Genomic DNA, 22,694 nt, shown 5'->3' with positions numbered 1-22,694 from the left:
GAGAGCAGAAAAATGATCCTTGAAATCTGAACAATAACCTTGCTGCTGGCACATGACCTGTTCTCATGTGTGAGAACCCAGGGTGTCCACGTGGAAGCATGAGAGTGTTCATTCTCTTTGTGAACAGAAGATGTAATGCACAGTTCCAAACACTCGAGCTGGTCATTATTGTTGTGTGTTTGGTACTGTGCCTTCCCTGTCTTTTGTGCAGAGAGTCAGACTGAGATTTAAAATACAACTTCTCAAATTCTGTTTTCAGTCCAGGAGACTTCTGCTAAAACAGTCAATGGAAAGGCTATCATTGACTCTGCTCTGAGAACAGCATATGCTCCAGAGTTAACACCCAAATGTGTGGATTCCTGTACAAGCAAAGGATGGGTGAAGTTCAATTACCAGTTACTGTGACCAGAATTCAGGTCATAGTTCCACATGAGATACTGTCACAAAAAATCCCCAACTGGATCACTGCAGTGTCTGAGTTAAAATTAGCTCTTTCTGGTGATAGTGGTGGGGTATTTTTAACCTGAATCATTTGAGCGACCCAGTTCGAGTGCAGCCGTGCAGCAGCACGCTGGCGAGGGCAGTGGGCGCAGTGTGCTGGTGGGAGCGATGCCTTGAACAGGGGAAGAAGCTGTCAGTCATGTTACTGCTAGAGCCGGCATGTTATTTCTGATTCTGTGAACACTGGTGAAATGAGCCAGGAAGGGGTAGCTGAGTAACATGGGGACTAGCACAGCTTGACTGGGGATACCTGGGACTTGCTGCAGGTTTGTTTCTGTGTATGATTGCTGTGGCACTAGAGGTGTTCAGCTTGGCACTTTGTTTTTCTGAGTTAGAAACTGAGCTTGCTGGCAGTTTGTAGGCTGAAGCTTTCTGTTGTGAGCTGTAGGGCACCGGGACCTAAGCTGGGAAAACAGAAATTCCAGAAAACTGATGAACCTCAACAAATACTGATTTAAAAAAAGCCATTGCTTTTGTTGTTGTTGTTTTTAGTAATATCCTTCAAAGAGATGGATTGAAAAGGGGACTGAGCATCACAATGACCAAGTTAATGTTGTTGGCACCTGGCAACATGGAATGACAAAGGTAGGAGGGACCTTGACAAGCTCCTTATCCGGGTGAAGTCGGCATGGTCTGTGTGCCCAAGTTGCACAAGCCAGCTCTCGCAGCCCTGTGTGCACAGCTCACCACACTGAGCTGGCACATGGTGATGGGACCTCAGAGATCTCTCCAGTCCCCCGGAGCCTAGACCATAACCCGTACGTAAAGTGGTCCACAGTGTCTTATAGCACACCTCTTCCCTCTGGGCTTCAAAGGCAGATGCTGCCACAGCCTTCCATTCAGGGTAGCATTTTTTGGCCTAGAAAACTGCCCAGCAAAGCGAAAGTGGTGTTGATGTACCGTGAGTCACCTACCCCCTATTTTGCAAAACAGCTGACAATAAAATACCTTGGCTCTGTGTGTATATTAGTGTTTTGCACACCGGGTAATGAAGCCACCTGTGAGACAGCAGTGCGAAATAAGAGGGGTCTGCCAAAGGAGCAAACTGGCCTGGGAGTTATTGATGTGCAGGCTGGATGGATGCTCAAAAGCCTTTGACTCTTCTCAGCTTCCATACTGAGAGGAGCACTAAAACCCCAACTGTAGTAAGCCAGTTTTTGTAGCCCCACCAGCAAAAATATAGGTTTTGTTTTCTTTTGCAAGATTAGTTTTCTGCCAGGTGTCCTGGGTTTGGCAGTAGCAGTCATTTTTCTCCTTCTTAGTAGCTGGTGCAGTGCTGTGGTTTTGACTTTCAGCCTGGGAACAGCGCTGATAACACCGATGTTTTCAGTTGTTGCAAAGTAATGTCTACTCTGACCAAGGACTTTGTGAGTCTCATGCTGTGCCAGGGAGGAGGGGAAGCTGGGAAGAAGCAGAGGCAGGACACCTGACCCAAACTAGCCAAAGAGGTATTCCATACCATAGCATGTCATGCCCACTATATAAACTGGGGGCAGTTACCCAGAAGGGCTAGATCACTGCTCGGGTCGGGCTGGGTATTGGTTGGCAGGTGGTGAGTGGTTGTATTCTCTTCCCTTGTTATTTCCCTTATCATTATTATTATTGGTGGTAGCAGCAGTGATTTGTGTTATACCTTAGTTACTGGACTGTTCTTATCTCAACCCGTGGGAGTTACAGTCTTTCGATTCTCCTCCCCGTCCCTCTGGGAGCAGGGGGAGGAACAAGTGGGGGAGTGAGAGAGCAGCTGCATGGTTCTGAGTTCCCGACTGGGATTAAACCCCAACACCAGGTTAAACCCCAAACCAGCCCACATCTGGGTCAAGGGGTGAGAGCACCCAAATAGGAGAGGAGGCTGTGGTACCCAGCAGAAATGGGGGAAGGCAGACTCCTTCTTAAAGAAATAACAAATACCCTTCTCCTCACAACAGTCTTCCATCTGGTCCTGTATACTGTCTCTGGCTATGGCAATAGGAAGATCACACTTCAGGTAGCACTGTGATTAAGTAGTAAGTGAGCAGGATTTTTGTACACCTTAGCTGACCTAGTATCTTGCTGCTGCCAGAAGGACTATTGGCACTTTATCCATCAGTGCACTGATGCTGGAAAACAATCTCTTTTCTCCTTATCTGGATTACTTTTCTGTTGGGCTGGTGAGTTAGATCATTTCATCAGGGAGCCTGATCAGCACTCAAGCTGACGCAGAGGAGGGTCTGCAGAGCTGTAAGCTGGTGAGAGAAGCAGGACATCCCCCGGTGTGAAGACAGGGAGCTGTTGCAGCAGCAGGTGTTGTGAGCCCTGACCCAGATCTAGTGTGAAATGAATTCTGAATCTAATCATATTTTGTTCTGTTTTTAACAAGAGCTACCCAGCAAGCAGAATAGGTTTAGACCCGTCATTGGGTGGGAGAAGTGTGAGAAGGAGTGAAGAGCTGCAGGAAGTGGGTGAAGAAATCATAGAATTATAGGATGATTTGGGTGGGAAAGGACCTTACAGATCATCCAGTTCCAGCCCCCTGCCATGGGCAGGGACACCTCCCACTAGACCAGGTTGCTCCAAGCCCCATCCAACTTGGCCCTGAACACTTCAAGGGACGAGGCAGCCACAGCTTCTCTGGGCCACCTGTGCCAGTGCCTCACCACCCTCCCAGGGAAGAATTTCTTCCTAATATCTAATCTAAATCTACCCTCTTTCAGCTTACAGCCATTCCCCCTTGTTACTACATGCTCTTGTAAAAAGTCCCTCTCCAGCTTTCTTGTAGGCTCTTATATGGGTACTGGAAGGCTGTTATAAGGTCTCCCTTGAGCCTCCTCTTCTCCAGGCTGAACGACCCCAATCGTCTCAGAAAGAACTCTTTTGATATGAGAGATGGTGCTCTGCCTTTCATCCTTTCTGAGGAGAGGACGTGAGCTAGAACACTGCAGCACTGGTTTGGAAGAGCTGCAAAGTGGAGGCTGTGGCCACTCGTGGTCAGTAAAGATTGGATTTTTTGGTACTTTTCCTAAAAGTAGCTTCATTAAATGCAGGGTGTTGGCCAAATTCTATTTGTGTAAATCCACTCTGCCTCTCTCAGGGTCCCTGAAGTATTTTATTCACTTCATGTTCACTTCATAGGAAGAGAGGACTTGATAGTGGTGTGGTAATTCAGCCCCTTGGATGGATTCTCATTGGACAATCAATGTGTGGAGCTCGACTGGCTTCCAGTTTACTCCCACAAAGAGCTGGACCTGTACTTTCTGCTGGTAGCAGTGCCAGAATTATCAGGGCAAAGTACAAAAAAAATAAGCAAATAGGGAATAATCTAGTAATTTAATAGGTTTCTGTCTATTACCAGATCAGTTTGTGGCTGGGTTCCATTCGGAAGCTTTATACCTAGTGAAAGCTTCTGCCCTAACTCTCTGTATTTCTGCAGTGTATTGCTGTTGTGTTACAACCTAGAGCAGGTGGCCCTCAGCCTGAAATGAAGACATAAATAATTCCTTAACATTAGTACTTGAAAAGCATTTTGGGATCCTATGAAGGCACTCTCTGTGGTGTATTTTGGTAATCAGTGTATAAAATGATTCATGAAAAGAATCCCTCCTTTTTTTTCCCCCCCTGAAAAAAGGAATATTCTACTAATACAGAATTTATTTGCTTGATCAGTGAATGTGAGGTATTTTCTTCCTCTCTTCTTTTTCTTATAGCTCATGGCCGCAAGGTGCAACATTTTAGCACAACTTCAGAATCATTTTTAGCGCTGAGTGTAGAGTGTTTTGCTAAGGCTGCCTTCCTCTCAGGCTGGATTGCAAGTATTTCATCTGCACGTCAAAGCTGAAGCCTACTAACTTTGTCAGAGACAGACCTGCACTCAAGCCTCTCCCTTTTCTTAAGTGTAAAAATATTTTCCATGGGATAAACAGAGAAAGCAACTCCAAATCAGAGATGCATGAAGTGATAATAATAATAATAATAATAATAATAATAATATGCAAATACAAGGAAAGGTAAAGCCTTTCACAGTCTTCCAGTCAGGACTACAAGCAGCTGTGACAGAGAGTGAGGATGATGTGGTTATTGCCTCCTTATGGGACATCAGTTCCTTATGGGACACAGAGCACATGCCTCATTAGGCAACATGAATAGGTGTATGTGCATGCCTTCCTAGCATTCTCAGAGTAAATCCAGGACTAGCCTGGATGAATGGCTTGAGTTGCTCTGTCTGGGCATGTTTGCACTATGTGGCTTCCTTGAATAGGGGCAAAGAGCAGTCCCTTTAGACCCTTGTCCATACACATTTCTGAACCACTACCTCTTTGGCTCTTTATTTGTACTTTCAGATCATTTCCAAATATAAGGACTGTGGAAGCTACTTTGCTGATGTAGAAAATTACTCACAATACCCTGGCATCTTTCTCTGCCACCCGTCTTCCAAGGTCAGGATCAAAACGTAAGAACCTCCACCATGTCTGAGCTGAGGAACTGGTCCATATTTTCTTCAGCTATCTGTGGCCCACAGGCAATTACCACTTGACTTGCTGTGTTGGGTCAAGTGTGATGAGCGGCCGGGGCTGCAGGGTGACCTGAGCTGTCAGCTATGTGAAGCTGTGAGCCAGTGGGGACCATGGATGTTGACATTTCTGGGTACCCCTGGGGTTTGACCACTGGCTGAGCACAAAGAATTCAGGGGAAGGGAAGCCCACTAGAGCAGCAAACACCCTTCCTCCATGTCTGCCCTTCCCTGTCCTTCCAACTCCCTCATTCAGCTGGCATGTGCTGACTTTAGCAGGCAGGCTGGCTTGAGGGCAGGGGTTTCTCCTTTCCTCATGCTTGCCCTTGGATCAACGAAGATCATGGGTGAAAATTAGTATGAATGGCAATGCAGGGGTAGTATGTGGGCCCAGGGGAGAAACAAGTGCTGCTGCTGTTTCCTGATAAAATAAAAAGAAAGTCTAAATTCAATACTGATGAGTGCAGCGGTGTTAATTGTAAAGATAGAGTGATGGTGTGAATCCAAATATGATTGCATATGTGCTGGATTGCAGTCCCATTGACAAAGTGAATTTAAAGATGACAATAGTGAAACCTAGAATGAAAGTTGTACTGTATTTTGGCATGTATCCCTGTTCTGGGTCATTTGCACTACTGCTGCAGTTCTGTCATCTGGATTGTATATTCTATGACTGCGTCTACTTCAGTTTTGTGGGAAAAGTTAAATTGAAACAGATCAGCTGTTTCTCACTAATCTCTCATCAACAATATTTATCATTACTGTGGTCTGCCACAGGGATCAGAAATTAGGTGAGAGGGTCGTGTTAGCATCATGGATATAATTTTAGCTGTCATCATGAAAATCCCTTCACATTTGGATAAACTGTGGGTTATTGAAGAATGTTGTGTTTTACATGTTCAGCAGGGGAGCTCATAAATTTCTGAGGTGACAAAGGTCAGGCATGTAGAAAGGGGAAATATTTTTGTCCTTTCCTTGAAACTTTTGCAAATATAGGTTGTTTCTGGTTTGGAAGTAGTGCAGCAATGGATGGTTTTAGTAAGGAGGATATAGCTACCATCATCACCTTTCCTCACCCTGAAATCTGTGCGTGGTGGTATGGGAATAACTGTGTGAAATAAAAGCAAGACTGAAGGAAGCAACCACAGCACACACCAGGACTGGGGAGGCTGGCTGTATCAGTAGAAGAATGATAAGGATGATCACTAGGGAAGATGCATGTCTCACTGCTACTTACTGCCTCTGAATGACCACAGAAGTGTGGTGGATTTCTGTGTCTGAGTGCAGAGATACCTGAGGAAAGTGCAGCACAGCTGATGCACAGACTGCAATACCAACAGCTTTTCACAAGGACATTGCTACCATACAGAAGCAGTTTTGTACTGGGTATCAGTACAAGAAGAGAGCAAGAGGAGGTCAGCAATTAACATTGAAAAAGAATGAGAAAGGTTAACACACAGAAATCTGTGATGATGATGTTGGTTTGAACTGCCAGTCTGATGCAATGATGACAAAGAGGTGCATGGTTAAATCTTACAGATTTTCTACCTCTATGCCTCTTTAGCCTCCCACAGCTTTATAGACCATGAGATTACACATAAACCTCCCTATAGTTTAACTATAAATGCTCCATCCATCCTGAGATCAGCCAGAATTCTCCCTAAAATTGCTTCCTCCCACCTTTTGCAAACATGTGAGGCCAAATCCTGAAACTAAAAGCAGGGAGGGTCACCTTCCTGTTCTTTCAGTGTTGCATATATGCACTGAGAACAAGGAGAAAACTGCTGAGGAAAAATGCAGTTGGTACCTGGTATGGAAGAAGAGAAACAATAGGTATGTGGGTAGAAACTCACAGAGTAATAGGAATTGCAAGTATGTGAGTGTTTTAGATGCAAGAATTAAAAGGGCGAAAATGAGGAAGGTGGAATAGAGTGGGAGTGATTTTCCCAGAAGGCTGTGTAATTATTCATGAGGGATGATACTGTAAGAATCAATCATAACTATGTAGGAAGTTTTTATCTGTAGGATCCTTGTCTCACTCCTTGCTGAGGTTGGAAGGAATGAGGCAACAATTATATAATTAAAGATGCAACCATAATTACTGCACAAAATGGAAGCAAGTTAAAGTTGCAAGGCCATGTCGATCATTATTATTATGTAATTGAATATTTGAATGTATAAGAAAACTTACACAACTAAAGGCACTCTAAGTGCTGACTTGAAGAAAAAGAAGTTGGCTTCATGCAGGTAATTAATAGAATGGCAACAGAACCAAACAAGACTAAGAAAGAAAAAAAAAAACACTAATGGGTATATAAATTATATTAGTTTTAAAAGTCACCCTAACAGCAAACAAAACTTGTAACGGAAACTATATTTCTACAGTCTTAAGTCAGTGGAAACTTTAAAAAGTCTATCGGGTGAGTATAACTTTTTGTCTTAGGATAAGGATTTGTTACAGGTTAACTTTTTCATAAACACATAACTGGCTTGGCTTTCAGAGATGACCATTCACTGCGGGCTTTGAATCCGAACATTTGATGGCATTCATGGCCTAATTTAGACACCTAAAAATAGACATTTTAAATTTAAGCTAGTTGCCTTAGGCTGGATCTAGAACCAGCAAAGAGAAAAGGCATCTTCAGAGGGAAAATATTTTCTTGTTTTGGATGCCAGTTTAACCATGAGATGACTTGTCGTTGAAAGATGCCTATTCTTCTCCACTGCTTGTAAAAGAAGCTTAAGGTAACTAAGACATGAATGATCTACTTTCAGGTGATTAAAGACATGAAATAAATCCTGTCAGTCTTGATATCTAACATAAGGCATCCACATCTGAAAACTGTAGCCATAGCTGTTTGCAAGGCAATATCAAAACAAACTGTTGCAAATCACACTGTATACTCCAACAGTTAGCTCTCAGAAAGGCTCGGCCGAGCAGTACAGACACAGACACAGACATACTTAACCAGGGTGCGGGCCAGGTTGGCAGTAACCAAAGATTCAGACTGCACTTTTGGAGGATGGTGTGCTGGAAGGTCTCCGTGACCGCAGTCCCCCATGGGCTGCCAAAGATGGTATCTTTTCTCTTGGTTCACCTGTATTTCAATTCCAGCTTGAATGAGTTGCTTTGTCTTTTGGGGCTTCTCGGTATATGTCCATAAACATGGGTTTGTTTGATGGCAACATTTCCCTTTCCAGACTCTGGACATCTTGTTTAAATGCTCTTTTCAAATTCCTAAGCTATCCAGCTCAGATTCCAAAAGGCCTAGACTGAATCCGGAGGGAGGAGATAAGAAACAAGAAATATGCCAACAGGATTTTTTAAACTTCCAAAAAGCATTCTTACTGTCCTTGCTTGAGACCATACAGCTCTCTGGGTAGGTACCCTCTCTTGTCCCATTTTTTTAATCTTTGTTCTTGGTGCCAGAATCAACCAGTTTCTGACAAGGTGGCTGTATTATGATGGATGTGTTGGCAGGCAGACAGGAAGATCTGGCTAGACAAGAGAGGGGATGAAAATAGCCAGCTCCTGATGGTGCCTGTGAGAGGGATTCTTGCTTTCCTGGTACTTTTTTATTTTTGCTTCTGGGCTATTTACTTGTGTTCCACTCCAGCGAACAGGGTGACAGATGAGTGTGGTCAGCCTTCTCCTGGTGGCATCAGCACAGGCAGCAGCACCGGGAAGAAGCTGTTGTGAAGAGGTTCATGTGGCTGTGACTGGGAGAGATGGCACCATTCAGAAGCATGATCTTAGGGGTATCTTCTGGAGTACGTCCTGGTACCTCCTACTGTAACTCCACTCTGTTCCTCATCTAGAAGCTGGGATCTGGCAATCAACTTCTGAACTTTTGACCTCATCTGTGAGCTGGAAATAGTCATAAGCCTCTCTCTTTGGCTCATGATCCCAAATAGCTTGACAAACTAGTAGGTTTCTGTTGGATACAGAAAGAGGGTTGAGACCCCTACCTTGGGAATTGTGATCAATTTGTAAGTTGCTGTTGTTTTCAGTCATTTTATGAGGAATCTAGAAAAGATCTTCTGCCCTTCCCTGCAGTTCTGTTGAAAACAAAACCTCTTTTAGAACACTAAGCAGAAAATAGCGATTCAAGGTAAGGCTAAGGGCTTGTGGGTGTTCAGGCCACAGTGCTGAGTAGTAGTTCGCTCATACAAAAATTCACCTTTTGTTACTGCACCTTTCCTTGGATATGGCTGACCACATCGATGGTTTCACTATTTTACTTTGCAATTACAGATTCCTTTCACCTCATTTATGAAAATCACTATGTGTCCAAGTAGGCCATCTTTTACGCAACGTCGTAACAAATAGATATAATTAATGATGAGTCTTTAAATATATGTATGTGAATAGCAACGATTTTTGAAACATGAAACTTCAACACTTTAAAATTGTTTTGCTGAATTAGATGACTCATCATGCCTGGGAAAAAAAGATCCTGTAATTTCATTGTATTTTCCTGTCATTAAGAAAATATTACGCTTCAAGCAGATGAAAGACAGCAAAATTTGGAGACCCATTATTACTGGATAGTGGTAGCAAAGAGAATTGCATTACTTTGCCTACAGATATGTGTGTTTTAGTGCCCACTTTTTGTTTCTTTAAAAAAAAAAAAAGGTATCAATTTAGAGGACAAAGTAGAGTTGTGGTTTTTAGAGGACAAGCCTGGACACACCAGCATCTTCAATCCACTGCTTCCATGTCTGTGTCCCCCGTTTGCTCTGAGGACTGACCTTGGACAGACTGCTCTGCTGGGTCATCCACACATTCTGCAGCTTTTGGTGGACTTATTGTGGGTGCTGGCATATTCCCAAGAGGAAGGGGCATGTTTTGTGCGGGTGTTGGCAGGTTTTCGGGGGTTGCTGGCATGCTTTCAGTGGGTTTTGGCATGTTCGCAGTGGGTACTGGCACACTCTTGGGCGGTATTGGAGCACTTTCTGTGGGTACTGGCACCCCTTCTGGGAGCACAAGCATGCTTTTGGTGAGCTTCGTCATGTTCTTGGTGGGTGTTGTCATATTTTCAGTAGGTGCTGGTGTGCTCCCAGTGGGTGCTGCCATGTGTTCAGTGGGTGCTAGTGTGCTCATGCTGGGCTGCTCACAGCAATTCCCAGCCTCTGACTGTGGGGTTAGAGGAGAGGGGAGCTCTGGCACCAGGATGGCATTACATGTCTGAGCATCACTGGCCTCTGGATTGCTGCTGTTGCTTGGGACGGACTCCTCTGCCTTGTGGGACACCCTAAAGGCTTCAGCCAGCTCCTTCAGCATCCTCTCGTCATTAGTGCGCAGCTCAATGCTTGCCTGCTCAGAAGAAGGGCTTCTATCAGCATCATCACCTTCTTCTAAGATGCCATTTCCATTCACTTCTTCAGGGAACTGTGCTTGCTTTATTTTTTTGTACAATTCGTTCCTCTCTTCCTGCAGAGCCCGGCAAAGGTTCTCTAGCCTCTGGATTTTTAGCACGAAGCATTCATATTCCTTGGTCCTCATGGCTTTCTGTGGTCAAAGACATCAGACAAAGGTGAGAACTGAGTTCGGGTGCATGCAATTCCTTGGTGGAACTGGCAGGTAGGAAATAATTTGAGATCTAGGCAGCCCTCACAAGACTGTGAGGTAGCTAGCTTTTGCCAACTGCTCTACAATAACTATGGGCTTTTGTACTGAAGCTTCAGGAGGAAATTCAGCCATGTTACTGCACTGTATTAAGCATTCTCAGTCTCCATATAGATCCAGATCAATTTCACTCAAAAATATTTGCAGGCGTACCTGTCGATCTGTGGAGGTGGAAAAATATAGTGGATGCCTTTATAGATAAGCATCCAAAAGCCTACCTGGACATCCAGTGGGTGTGAATTTTGGGGAAAACAAGCTGTATTATATTTTTTGCTTATTTTGTTTCTAGATTCTCTGAAAGCAGCCTGAACTGGAACATTTTCTTGTTTCTACAATCAATGAGGAAGCAAGAGATACAGAAACCCAGAAACAGCAATAGCACAGATCTACAAGTCTAATCAGAAAGGTCTGGTCCAAGTTCAGTGTAAATTTGGAGTGAAACTTTGAGCAGCCTCTTATCTTATTTGGATAAGTTCCAACATGCTTACGAATTTCCTCTGCAATGCCCCTGTGACAGCATGTTTAAAACTATGGTGAGCCACAGTACTTGCTTTTGGCTCTTAGAGTTTGCATACACAGGAAGTTAATGAAAGGCGTAAATTTGAAGTTCATTAGCTAGACCACATTAATTCCCTGGGAGGATGCTCTTATGCAGAAAGAAAGTTGCATGAAGTGAACTAATGCCAATTTGCTTCTATGTGAGAGCATTAACAATCGCACATTTTTAGAGCACTTAAAATTCACAGTTACATAATTCAGATTCTCGTGGACGTAATGAATGCCTCTGAACAATCTAAAAGCCCCAGCAGCTGGGGTTGTCTTTTTGTGTGAAGATATCTAATTACCAAGGTAGCTGGGAAAAAAGACCTTTAGATTCAAGAACAAAGTTTTCATTGACTTCTGGCAGTTTCAGGTCACCTCATCTCATAGTTAAAGCTTTATGTGGGGAAAGAAGTGCATCCTGAGAAGAAAAAGACTGTTCACCTCTTCAATCATGTCCAGTAACGCTCTGTTACAGTTCTCAAACCTGGATTTCCATGTAGCAGTATCCTTTTCCAACTTCTTCATTTTCTTTGTCATCTACAGAAGCAGGAGAAAAAGCTGAATCACAACAGGAAGTCCATGCCGAAGATTAAATTAGGGCAGACCTTTTATTCATGTCTTTGGCTGTACTCATAACTCTGCTACCAGCAGTTGTAGCAGCTGTGCTAAGTAATAATTTATGGTAAAGGATGGATTTTGTTTTATGTAGCTGCCATATAACTTTCAGCCTTCAGTCTGTAGTCCTAAAGTAGGACCAGTTGATTATGTGGTTGTAAGTATAGCCAAATCCCACATTAGAAACTGTCGCAAAAACAAAAGGCAAAGAAAATGTGGCATTATTCTGTTTGTCTCTTTACCAGAGCCCAGTGTTAGATTGCTGGGAAGTTAAAAAAGGGCTTTCATCTTCTGAGCCAGCACTGCCAAGGAAGCTCCCTCTGGATTAGTCACCTCTATACTACCTCCAAAACACACCGCTACCTAAATAGCATCATCTTTCCATTTGGTTTTCTGCAGAGTGAACTCTTTGTGCAAATCCTTAGTGGTTGCCTGAGTCGGGGCATCAGGAATATGGGCCCCAGTGGCAGAGCAGAACATCATTTATTGTGAAAGTGGGTTCAACACGTGGGTGTGTTTGGTTTTTGACTCCCATTCATTACAGGAGATAAGTATATACCAGCAGCAGCGAAACAGCCACTTGGGCTTAATGGTGGGAAAGTGTTGATGACTTCAGCTTTGCCTGTCCGTGCCAGTAGGAAGATGTGTAGCCTGTGTCAACCTTTCTGTACCAGTGTCAGTCACCCAGGAGGCCCTGGGCACTCCTGGAGACATGGGCTGACAAATGCAGCTCCAGACTCCCCATTTGGTATCTCTGGGGGGTCTGTACCCAACCATCACATTAACTTCTAGGTAAAATGATTGTTCTTCCAGGGAAATTTTCGTTTTATCTGAGAGGGAAAGTGAAATGTTCAGCTTACATTGCTAAAGTGTAAACTGCTATCGGTTGTGGCTGAGTGTGCCCCGGATCTTATTTGGATGCTGATGAGAATGTTCTCCAAAATGTGCAGAAATAGCCTCATTCCAGATAAAATTTTTGCAGCGAGAACTACCAAAATTTAAAAGGAAAGTGTGAAGCATAGATTTCAGGTATGAGCTGCTACTCACTTTCTCCATCTCCTGTTTGAATGTGGCAAACACTTCATTGCTTTTGGTCAATGTTTTCTGAAATTCTTCAAACCTTTCAGAGTAGAGAGTGATCTGCATTAACAGAGAAAAAAAACCACAATAAAATTTCAGCATCTCCAGGATGGTGAACTTGGTGGAAGATAGTAAAGTTTTGTGTTTGGGCAAGCAAATTAGCTTCTGTTTGGAGACCACGAAACACAAATATAACGGAACTGAAACTCTTTGCATCTTTTTAAGGTTGCAAGCTACTATGATTCTCTGTTGCAGAAAGGTAAATGGAGGAAAAATAGGAAGACCCAGGCCAGTGATTTTAAAAAGACCTGGGAACTATGGGTGCTTTATTCTCCTGAATGTTGCAGCTATGGCGTCTAGAAACTGGGTGCTCAGAAGCAGAGACTTCTGAAAACATTTCCCTTGGTAACTATAGGGACTATAGAGGGCAGCATCAGAGCCTGAAAAGCTTTCCATTCTCTGCCTTTCCTCACAAGCCCTGTATACTTCTATGTAGAATTGTGGTTGACATCTAAAGGAAAGGACTCCTAGGATGACCTACAGAATGGAAAATGATAATGTGATACCTGAGACCATGTCCATGGTCAGGGACTAACCTGAGCTGGTCCAACCACTGATGCTGTGCAGAACCAGGCCGTGGGATTAAATCAAGGTGACAGCCAGCATCATGTGGGCTGTGCCTGAGCTCTAAGCCTTTCTTAACCATGCAGATGTTTCCAGACTCAAACTTTAACCTGTGGACATAAGCTCTGGCAGGCTTTAGAGGGGTAGCTGAGTGCTACCCTGTGTAAACTGCTTCTGATGTCCAAGTGAACTGTGGGAGAGGTATCTACGCCACAGCCACAGTTTCCCCTCTTCCATCTTTCCAGTTCCCACTTGGTGGCTCAGGCTGTGGCTAGGAGCTGCATCAGGCAGCACTTGATGTGCCTCACTGGACTCCACTGTTGGAAGGGGAGCATTGCTGTTCCCTTCCTATGTTATCTGGCATACAGGGTAGCCCAAACACTAAGCAAAACCCACCCTTGGCTTCACATCCCTGTAATCCTGCACTCTATCCCTTCCAGCTTTATCTCTGCTCCATGGTTTGAGTGAGCTGAGAAGGCACCTTGTCAGCTCTGTTTTGTAGCCTGCCTGTGGGCTGCAGCTGCAGGCAAGGCCAGAAAAGGCAAAGAAAATAATCCCCTGACAGCCTCTTCTGCCAGTTTCACTTCACTTCATGAAGCAGAGCAGGAGAAAGATCTGTTGCAATGTACCAGCATTTAAGACTATTAGGGCTGCATATTTTGCTACCAGTTTATACTGGGTAGCCATGTGAAAGCTCATCTGTGGCTGTATTTTGTCAGTGATCCAGATTTTTATATCTAAAAAAAATAAATTTCCAAAGATCTGAGATCAGTTTTCCTGTAAGAAGAGCAGCTCCATCTCATCCACTTCTACGTGGTGCCAGAGCACCCCCAGCAGTGTTTAGGTGACTGGACATTTCATCTGCCCAGCCTGACAGCTCTCATTGGAAGAAGAGTGACTGGTGTAACATGCAGTGGCTGAGGCAGGGTGGGCGCAGAGTGATGGGAGGTTCAAGAACAGCCTGTACGATTCAGGTGTCTGGCGGGAGGCTAACTGCCCTCTTCACAACAGCGGGGTGCTGACTAAATGACCATCTAGGAGCTTGTATTTTGTGTGGTGCCAGCCAACACACACCCTCCCCTGGTGCCTACTCTGCAGCTACTGAGGAAAAGAAGATTTAGACAATGTGGTGAATAGTGGGTGGGTTTAATTCTGATTTTGAAATCAGAACACCTAACGTTATATTGTGTTTCACATTCATTCTGGCTAGTTGTTATGATGCCTCATGTCATGGCCGTAACTGCAGTGTACTACGGATGTGCCCGAGATAGGTTTAAACTAGGTAGTTAGAGTCTTGGTGGCTGTGAATAAGGCACTGGCTGCAGCCCTTCCCCACTGAGCTGGGTGAAGGCATGGGAGGTTAATCCGTGTAGAGCTCGTGATGCCAAGATCAGAGGTAGCTGACAAAGTGTATTTATACCAGGCTGTAGCCAGAGCTGTGACCCATGCACAAACAGAAACTCTAAGGGATTTATTTTAGCAGCTAGAGTGCCACAGCATAAGTCAGACACTGATACCAAGTGAGACATTTGAAATAGATGTCATGACTCTAAGGAGAAATGCCTGAGCATCCCAAAGCCAGTTAAGGGAGCAGGAGTGGCAGCAAGCAAACTGGGGCTTCTAGCCCTAAGCCATTGTCTTAAAAACCTCACCTCAGTTCTCTGTCTCTGCTTTTCCCTTCCAACTTTTGCCTAGTGTTTAATTAGATTGAAAACCTTTTAGGTTTGAACAGGGCAAACTCTGATCTCAGCTGGGGCCCTAGGCAGTATCATAGCACCAAGAATAGCTTATGCAATTTAAATTTGAATAATAAATTAATGTTTTCACAGTGGCTGGGAACAGTGTGTGAGAGCTGTCTCTCAGTAGGAGCACGCACTCCTGCTCCTCAGGTAGGCAGATGAGGACCCCCTCACTGCTGCCCACCATCCATCCAGTGGCCCTGACAACATGGGCAGGGGGAGCACAGGCAGTGCTGCTGCCAGGTGAGAACTGAGAGCAAGGCTTTAGGAAGTAAGGGCATCTCAGCATTGTCATGCTGTGAGGGTGCTACAGTGAGGACACCCCTTCAGCCCTGTTAAGTTCTTCTTGGTTGCCATAGCCCAGTGATTGCACTATGCCAGCTGCTGAAAATTAAAGGCCTTGGCTGGCTTTTATCTTCTCACTTTGTTTCAAAGCACAAAGCTAAAAATGTCTTCATAAGCAACATGCCTGGGGAGGGTGTGAAGCGTCCTGGGAAGCACCAGTGTGGCTTGGGTGTATTCCCTCAGCTGGTGCCAGATCTCCGTCACCATTTGGAGGGCCAGATTTGGGCGCACTGTGCCACCCAGAGACAGTCAGGCTTGAAAATGATGTCCCCTGATGTGGCAGGCAGGTGTGAAAATGATGTCCCCTGATTCCTTCCAACTCAAGGAAGCAGTGGGCATTCATCACCTCCTCTAAAATGGAGTGATATCTCACTCACTATAGCAGACCATGGGGCTGTATTATGGCTTCTCCTTATCTCACTGACCAATGTCTTCTCATAGTTTCCATGGACTGTTCCTCTGTTAGTATCTATTTGTTGTTTTGTGCTGTTTGCATCAAGGAGCTCTTTATGCTGTTTCTCTTCTGTACTTACACAATGGCACCTGGTCCATGAGGGAGGCCCTTCAGTGCCTACTATACTGGAAATATAATAATAATAGTAATAATAATAATAATGTTATTCTTCCCAGTAATTCCAAATGGAGGTTGCTGTGTAGGTGATAGAGCTCTCACACTTGAGCTCTAACTAATGCATATTTCATTTCAACAAGTGAATCACTTAATTTTCATGTACCCGAGTCTGCAAAGGGCATATATTACCAATGCCTTTGCAGACTTGTTTGACTGGATTGTTCTAAAATTGATTTTACTATTTCAAATGTATGCTTCATATATTCTAGCTTTTATCAGTATCTTCAGTTTCATTAAACTGGCTACAGAGGTCTACTTCCATACAAACTCTTTCTGGTTAAACATAAAAGTGTAATTAAAACCACTCTGAGAAAATTGGGAGCAGGTTTGCAGTTGGGACATACTCAGCTGGAGGCCTTTGAGGTTTGATTGCAGAACCTGTCAAACTGGTGTCAGCAGCAGTTTATGGGATGTTCTTTGGTGTATTACCAGCTTATCTCAGCCTTTGAAAAAACACGTAAAGGACCAAACCCCTCTTAGTGTGTTTCCAGATTATCAGTTTAATGATAGCCTTTCTTGACTGCTCAACAGGTAGGAATTAGACCACCTATAAGGGCAGAGCTGGAACAACTTACCAGTATGATTAACTGTGAACAAGGGCTTGGAAGGGGCTTCCTGATGGGTGAGGAGATGAGCAGCTGCAGAGGTGCTGAAGGACTGACACCCTCCCCGCTCCCCAAAGCTCTGCTGGGGAGGACCTTTCTTGCAGACAAGTTAAAGAAGATAAATCTACATGGCTGTTTTTGTAAGTCTAGGAAAATCTACTAGTGCTGTCTCTTTTTGATGTGAAAGACCAAAGTCAAACATGTAATCGAGTGTTCTCACTTGCATTAAAGGCGGATTATTGCATTGCTCCCAAAGTATAGCATATACTGCCTGTTTTTTGTTTTTACTGCTTTTCACTGCAGCCTGACTCTTACTATAATTTTGGCAAGCATTTTTACTTTGTTGAATGTTTCAAATTCCAGCCAAACACTGAAATCCTTTGTATAAGCCCTTAGCAGGCAGAATTCCTGCTGAAGTTAATGAAAATGTTGCCTTCACACTGCAGTACAGAAAATCCCATAAGCACATCAGCTTCAGTTTGGTAAATGTGTTTCGTGATATGTATGTACTCCAGTGCTTCGCTGGATTAGAAGCCTGCCTGAAGGGGTACTTATGGTGAATAATCAAGCCAAGGCACACATACTGTTGTGTAGTTGAGTACTTTAAACACCCGTAAATCATAGTATTATAGAACAGTTAGGGTTGGAAGGGACCTTAAACATCATCTAGTTCCAACTCCCTGCCACGGGCAGGGATGCCTTCCACTAGACCAGGTTGCTTAAAGCCACATGCAGCCTGGCCTGAACACTGCCATGGAAGTGGTATCTACAACTTCTCTGGGCAACCTGTGCCAGTGCCTCACCAACCTCACAGTAAAGATTTTCTTCCCTAGATCTAACTCAAATCTACCCTCATTCAGTTTAAAGCCATTAACCCTTGTTCTATCACTACAGGTCCCGGTACAAAGCCCCTCTCCACATTTCTTGTAAGCCCCCTTTAGGTACTGGAAGGCTGCTATAAGATCTCCCTGGAGCCTTCTCTTCTCCAGACTAAAAACCCCACATACCACAGTATGATTTGCAGTATGGGCATTACCTTACAGTTGGCTTGGAAATAACCTGTCCCCTTTGCAATAGCCTATGGGATGTAGAATGAGGCTAGAGAGAATACATAGAAAGTAGTGTGGATACTTTACCTGGAACAAGTCTCATGGGTTAAAAACGGGGAAACAAAGGCACACCATGCAATCACCTCTCCTACGTCACCTGTGCCTGCAGGACAGTCTCTTGCTCCTTTAACATTTTGGCCTGGAGCTTCCATTCTGCAGCTTGGTTCAGGAGCTAGGTTTTAGGCAACAAAGAAAAAATTGTTAGGTCCCTAGTTTTTGGAAATCTTCATCCTCCACCTACCTGTGCTTTTGCCACTACTACTGTGATAAGGAGTAATCTAACTCTTAGATGAATGTAGAGGAGTTAGGCAAGATAGAGTATCTAGTGCTATCCTGAGACATGGAACAGCGCATTTGGTTTCCAAAGGCATATTTGAATATGAGTTCAAAACCTACTTGGAATGAAGTTGCAGTACAGTGGGCTCTAGAAAGTGTGGTATTTAACCATATCTTTAGCAGACTTCTAGAGAATGGTTATAATACTTTCTGGCACTTTCATTTCAGCACAGCTCTGGCCAAATTCCTGCTTTACAGTGAATGGCAAACTCCCCTTTGCATTAATGATCAGAACTTAGCACACAGGTATGGTCACAGTCAGATGTGCCTCAAAAATTCTGTGAGCTTTCAGAAATTTACTATGTCATTTCATGACATAGTAAATGTCATATACTTTTTGGTATCTATTATCTTTGAGCTCCATTTGCATTGACATGTTCTCAGTGGAGTATTCCAGCTCAGGGTGATAAATGCCTCACTTAGATCAAGGAGGCAGCCTAGGAAAAGCTTCACTGCCGTTTTATCCCTGGCTGCTCCTGGGAAGATGCAATTCCCCATTTTAAGGTATTTGGCAAAATGATATTATGAAGTGCAGGCTACATATGGGAGGGTTGGTCAAGGCTGAATGAACTGTAGCAATGAACTGTACAGAGACTTTTCCAGGCAGCAGTTCTGAGTCAGCACTGCTAAAGTGCATAGCAATGTTATAGCAATTGGTTTAATCTGAAAGCCGAAACATTTACCGAAGTGTTAAAAGAAATGTGCCTATCGCCCACCAAACATTTGTAAAGGGTTTTATTGGTTAGGCCAAATGTGTCTTAGAAAAACAATGCTAATGATAGCTTGAGAAATGAGATAGAAACAAATCAGTTTACCACAGGACTTTCTTCTGTTGGATTAAATTGTACTGCTTATAACACCTCTGTTGAGCTCTGAAAATATATTGATAATAAAAGTAGGGTGTAAGTCAATAGATCCTACTCTTGTATTGGAAGTGAAAGGTAAGTAGAAACACATGCCGAAAATGTATTTGATCCCTAGTTAAAACTTTTATTCTAACCATTTTGCTAGAAATAACACATGTAAACTACTTGAATACCACCTTGCAAAAGAGCTGAGAATGTACCCTACAAATGCTGACCGAACAACAAAATGAATTCCCTCCCTGCAGCTGTTTGTGGCACAGAGACTATTTGAATTAGACTTGTTGCCAACACACTTATATATATATAAGCTCTAGAGAAATATTTCTTCCATCAATTTGCCCTTTTGATTTAGACCCACTGAATTTTTACCATCTACAATTACCTAGACAATAATGTACACAGCTCGAGTATGCATTTTATGAAGCAATAGTACATTGTGGTTTATACCTACCTCTCAATATTTATTTTGAGAATTTAATCTAATGCTTGATTTAATGGAGATGAGTCAGACCTTCAGTTAAGATCTTGTTGACTAAAATTTCAAATAGGTTGTGTCATGACCAGTAAAAAGAGATGGTATGAGTAGGCCTGGATTAAAGGAGCCTCAGTTCATGCATTTGTTTTCTTGGGAGACAGTATGTTTTACACACAGAGAAGGAATTAGTTTGGCTTTTTTTTAAGTGCTTTGGAAAGCTTCAGAGCTACCCAGTCTATAGACCAATCATTATTTCCAAGAACTGGGCTTTTATCTGTATTGTTTAAATCTCAGCTACAATTACCTTCATGCCCACTGTGCCTGGCATAATGAAAAGGTCCCACCTCCTGCACCATGTCTTCTGCCACAGCACAAGAGATGGACAGCGAAGGCTAAGAAAAGTTTCTTCTTTTGCCTGTACTCTCTCTTACTGACCCACATAGCTTCTGCAGCCAGTAAAAGTTCAAAAGTTAATAAACTCTTCTATAATAGAAGCAAGCCACAGAGAGGCTTGCTCAAATTAGCATGTGCTGTTATGCAGCCTGAGGTCATCTGCAAACACCAAGCTGGGAGAAAAAAAGTCAGGAGAACTGATACATTTATTAATAGGCTATGAAGTGGTAACAAGGAGGCCAGAGTATAAAGAAATGAATAAATATTGCATGTGGTGTTTACAAAGCAGCACTTCAGTGAAGTGTAGTGATGTTACACTATATTATTAGAGCAGTGATAGCTGCTGGAGGCCCAGACAGTCACATCATGCTCAGGAATTAAAGAACCAGTCCCCAGGAACATACATTCCCATTTAATAACATGGATCTAGGGACTGGCTTAGTGAAAATTAAGCTTCCCTTTTTGCTGCAAGACTCTGCAAGTTCCAATTATGTAGAAATCTGATCAATACCTTCCAGTCATATACTTGAAAGCCACAGAGGATTTAAACTGCAATTAATTGCACATCAAAGTTTGCATTACAAGTGCTAACAATGTATGGTATGGGGAGAAAGTCCAAGTAGTGCTGAGCAGTTATGGGATGATAGTAAAATTGAATCCTTAGGTCAAAGTGACCCTTTGGGAAAGCCACCCAGTATGAACCATTGCTGCTTATATAGGAATTGCATTCTTTGTTGCACATGTAGAGTGGATTGTGCAAGCAATGCGATAATCTGCCTATTGAGATGTGATGTACAGAGGCTGCAGGAGATGACATTTCTCCTTGTCTGAGGTAGAGAAGTTTTGTACAGGGGCAAAGATTCCTACATGGAAGAACTACCTAAGAAGACATCAAAGTGAGCCTACAAGGAGTAATCAAATAGATAAAAGAACAGAGAAAAAAATCATTTAAAGACATTTGCAAAATCCTGCACCAAAAGTCATGTGTAGGGATGTAAGAAAATGGTGTGGAGAGAAAGATTTTGAAAGCTGTTCCCTCAGATGACAGGATACTGAAAAGCAGTAAGGGTCTGGCTTTGCACATTACTGAGCTGGAGAGAAATTCAGCTAAATGAGAGGACTCCATCAAAACTACTTTGATTTCATACATACAGATATATATACATTACTCCCACAGACAGTAGCACAATAGCTGGGTGGGTGGGACTAAGAGCTCAGCAATAGGATTAAGGTGGGAGACAAGTGTAGGCCAGCTCTCTGGGTGCTGGGCTACCTGTGATGAATCATGACATGCTAATCATGCCTTGACTTATTGCATGGCTTTTGGCCAGTCACTTCAGTTCTTCAGCTAAATCTACTTTGCTCTAAGGTGATGTTAGCCATACATCACCAGCCTACATCAAAGGCAGGGTTATTAAGCATTACTTTGGACAGTATAAAAAAATACTCTTTGTGCATAGTGCATATCATTATACACCCACCGCCTAAAGGCTTTGTAGCTTCTTTTCAAACCTGCTATTTCCTAGGTGCTAGTCATACATAGCAAAGCCACAAAGGAAATCTCCCACTCCCAAATGTAGATAGTGATGATGTTCACTGCTTTAGAAGAAATTAAAATACCAAAACTGGGCATATCAGTTCTAGATAAACTACACAAAGATCTGGCTAGGAACAGGGCCAGTCACAGGCAACAGGCAATCCCAAAATGCATGTTCTGTGAGGCACAGTAAGAAAGATCATTGATACAAAACTGTATATGTCAGTTTTCCTCTGTTGTTTTTGTTGGTGTTTTTTTGTTTGGATTTTTTGTTTTTGTTTGCTTGGGTTTTTTTTTGTGGTTTATTTGGTTTTGTAGTTTGGTTGTTTTTTTCACCCAGTATCTGAAATCTGGTACTATGTAGCAGAGCTCTCAGTGACAGCAATAAAGTAAGCCCAAATTTGCTTTGTCATTGCAAGGGATTTCTTGGAAATGTTTCCTGGGATTTGAACCTGCCAATAATCAATGGTCGTGAAAGAAATTTTGGGGTTCGTCTTTACATGGGCATCACAGGGAAAGAAAATAACTTGAGCTGGACCAAAAATTGTCATGCAGTGACATGCAGGTGTGCACGGAGAGTCCTCAACTCCTCTTCCCCCTCAGCCTTTAGCTGGGAGTAAAGCTGAGTAGGAGTGGGTATTCCAGCCACTAGATCAGTGCAGAGATCTTGTGCAGTTATGGGATGATAGTAAAATTGAATCCCTAGGTCAAATTGACCTTTGGGAAGTCCATACAGTATGAGATCAGTGCCGTCTCCTCCACCAGGCCCACAGGAGGATGTCTGGGGAGGCTCTGAGCCTAGGGGGGATGGGAGCCTTCAGCCAGCTCATATTAATCCCATGTTCTTGTTCTCCTCTCTAGCTGTTTAAATATGCTCATTTATCATGTGGGGAGATGCAGTATCAAATATCAGAGCCTTTTGAAAACCAATGGCATCACCTGACCCATCATGATGATTCGACTGCATAGTAACGCTGAGTTAGCTAGAGCAGTCTGTGCTCTAACCTACCGCTCTGCAGTTAGCTTCAAAATCTGTAAATGGCAATGGAAGCAGCCTTTCAGATGCTGTTCCTTTACATTCAGCATTGACATTAGCAATAAAAGCATCTCTGCTACTGTAACCCAGCTCGGACCCGAAGAACCAATGTATTAGTGAAATAGCATGCAAGGCTCATTTTGA

At 43.3% G+C, this 22,694-nt stretch overlaps 1 protein-coding gene across 1 annotated transcript in view; it reads right to left on the bottom strand.

Annotated features, from left to right (window-relative positions):
* Positions 1 to 3,424: 3,424 nt before the first annotated feature.
* The window catches only part of TXLNB (taxilin beta), a gene marked incomplete at its 5' end in the record, with an annotated part of 39,173 nt that continues 19,903 nt past the window's right edge, over positions 3,425 to 22,694 (bottom strand). The window contains 4 exon segments of the mRNA XM_080615429.1: positions 3,425 to 10,499; positions 11,601 to 11,696; positions 12,822 to 12,914; positions 18,005 to 18,079. Coding sequence (XP_080471555.1) covers positions 9,690 to 10,499; positions 11,601 to 11,696; positions 12,822 to 12,914; positions 18,005 to 18,079 — 1,074 coding nt within the window. The 3' untranslated portion in view covers positions 3,425 to 9,689.

The sequence above is a fragment of the Psittacula echo genome (assembly GCF_963264785.1).
Source record: "Psittacula echo genome assembly, chromosome: 4".
Lineage (NCBI taxonomy): Eukaryota > Metazoa > Chordata > Aves > Psittaciformes > Psittacidae > Psittacula > Psittacula echo.
The sequence above is the reverse complement of the archived record's forward strand: the minus strand, read 5'-3'. Positions and strand labels throughout refer to the sequence as shown.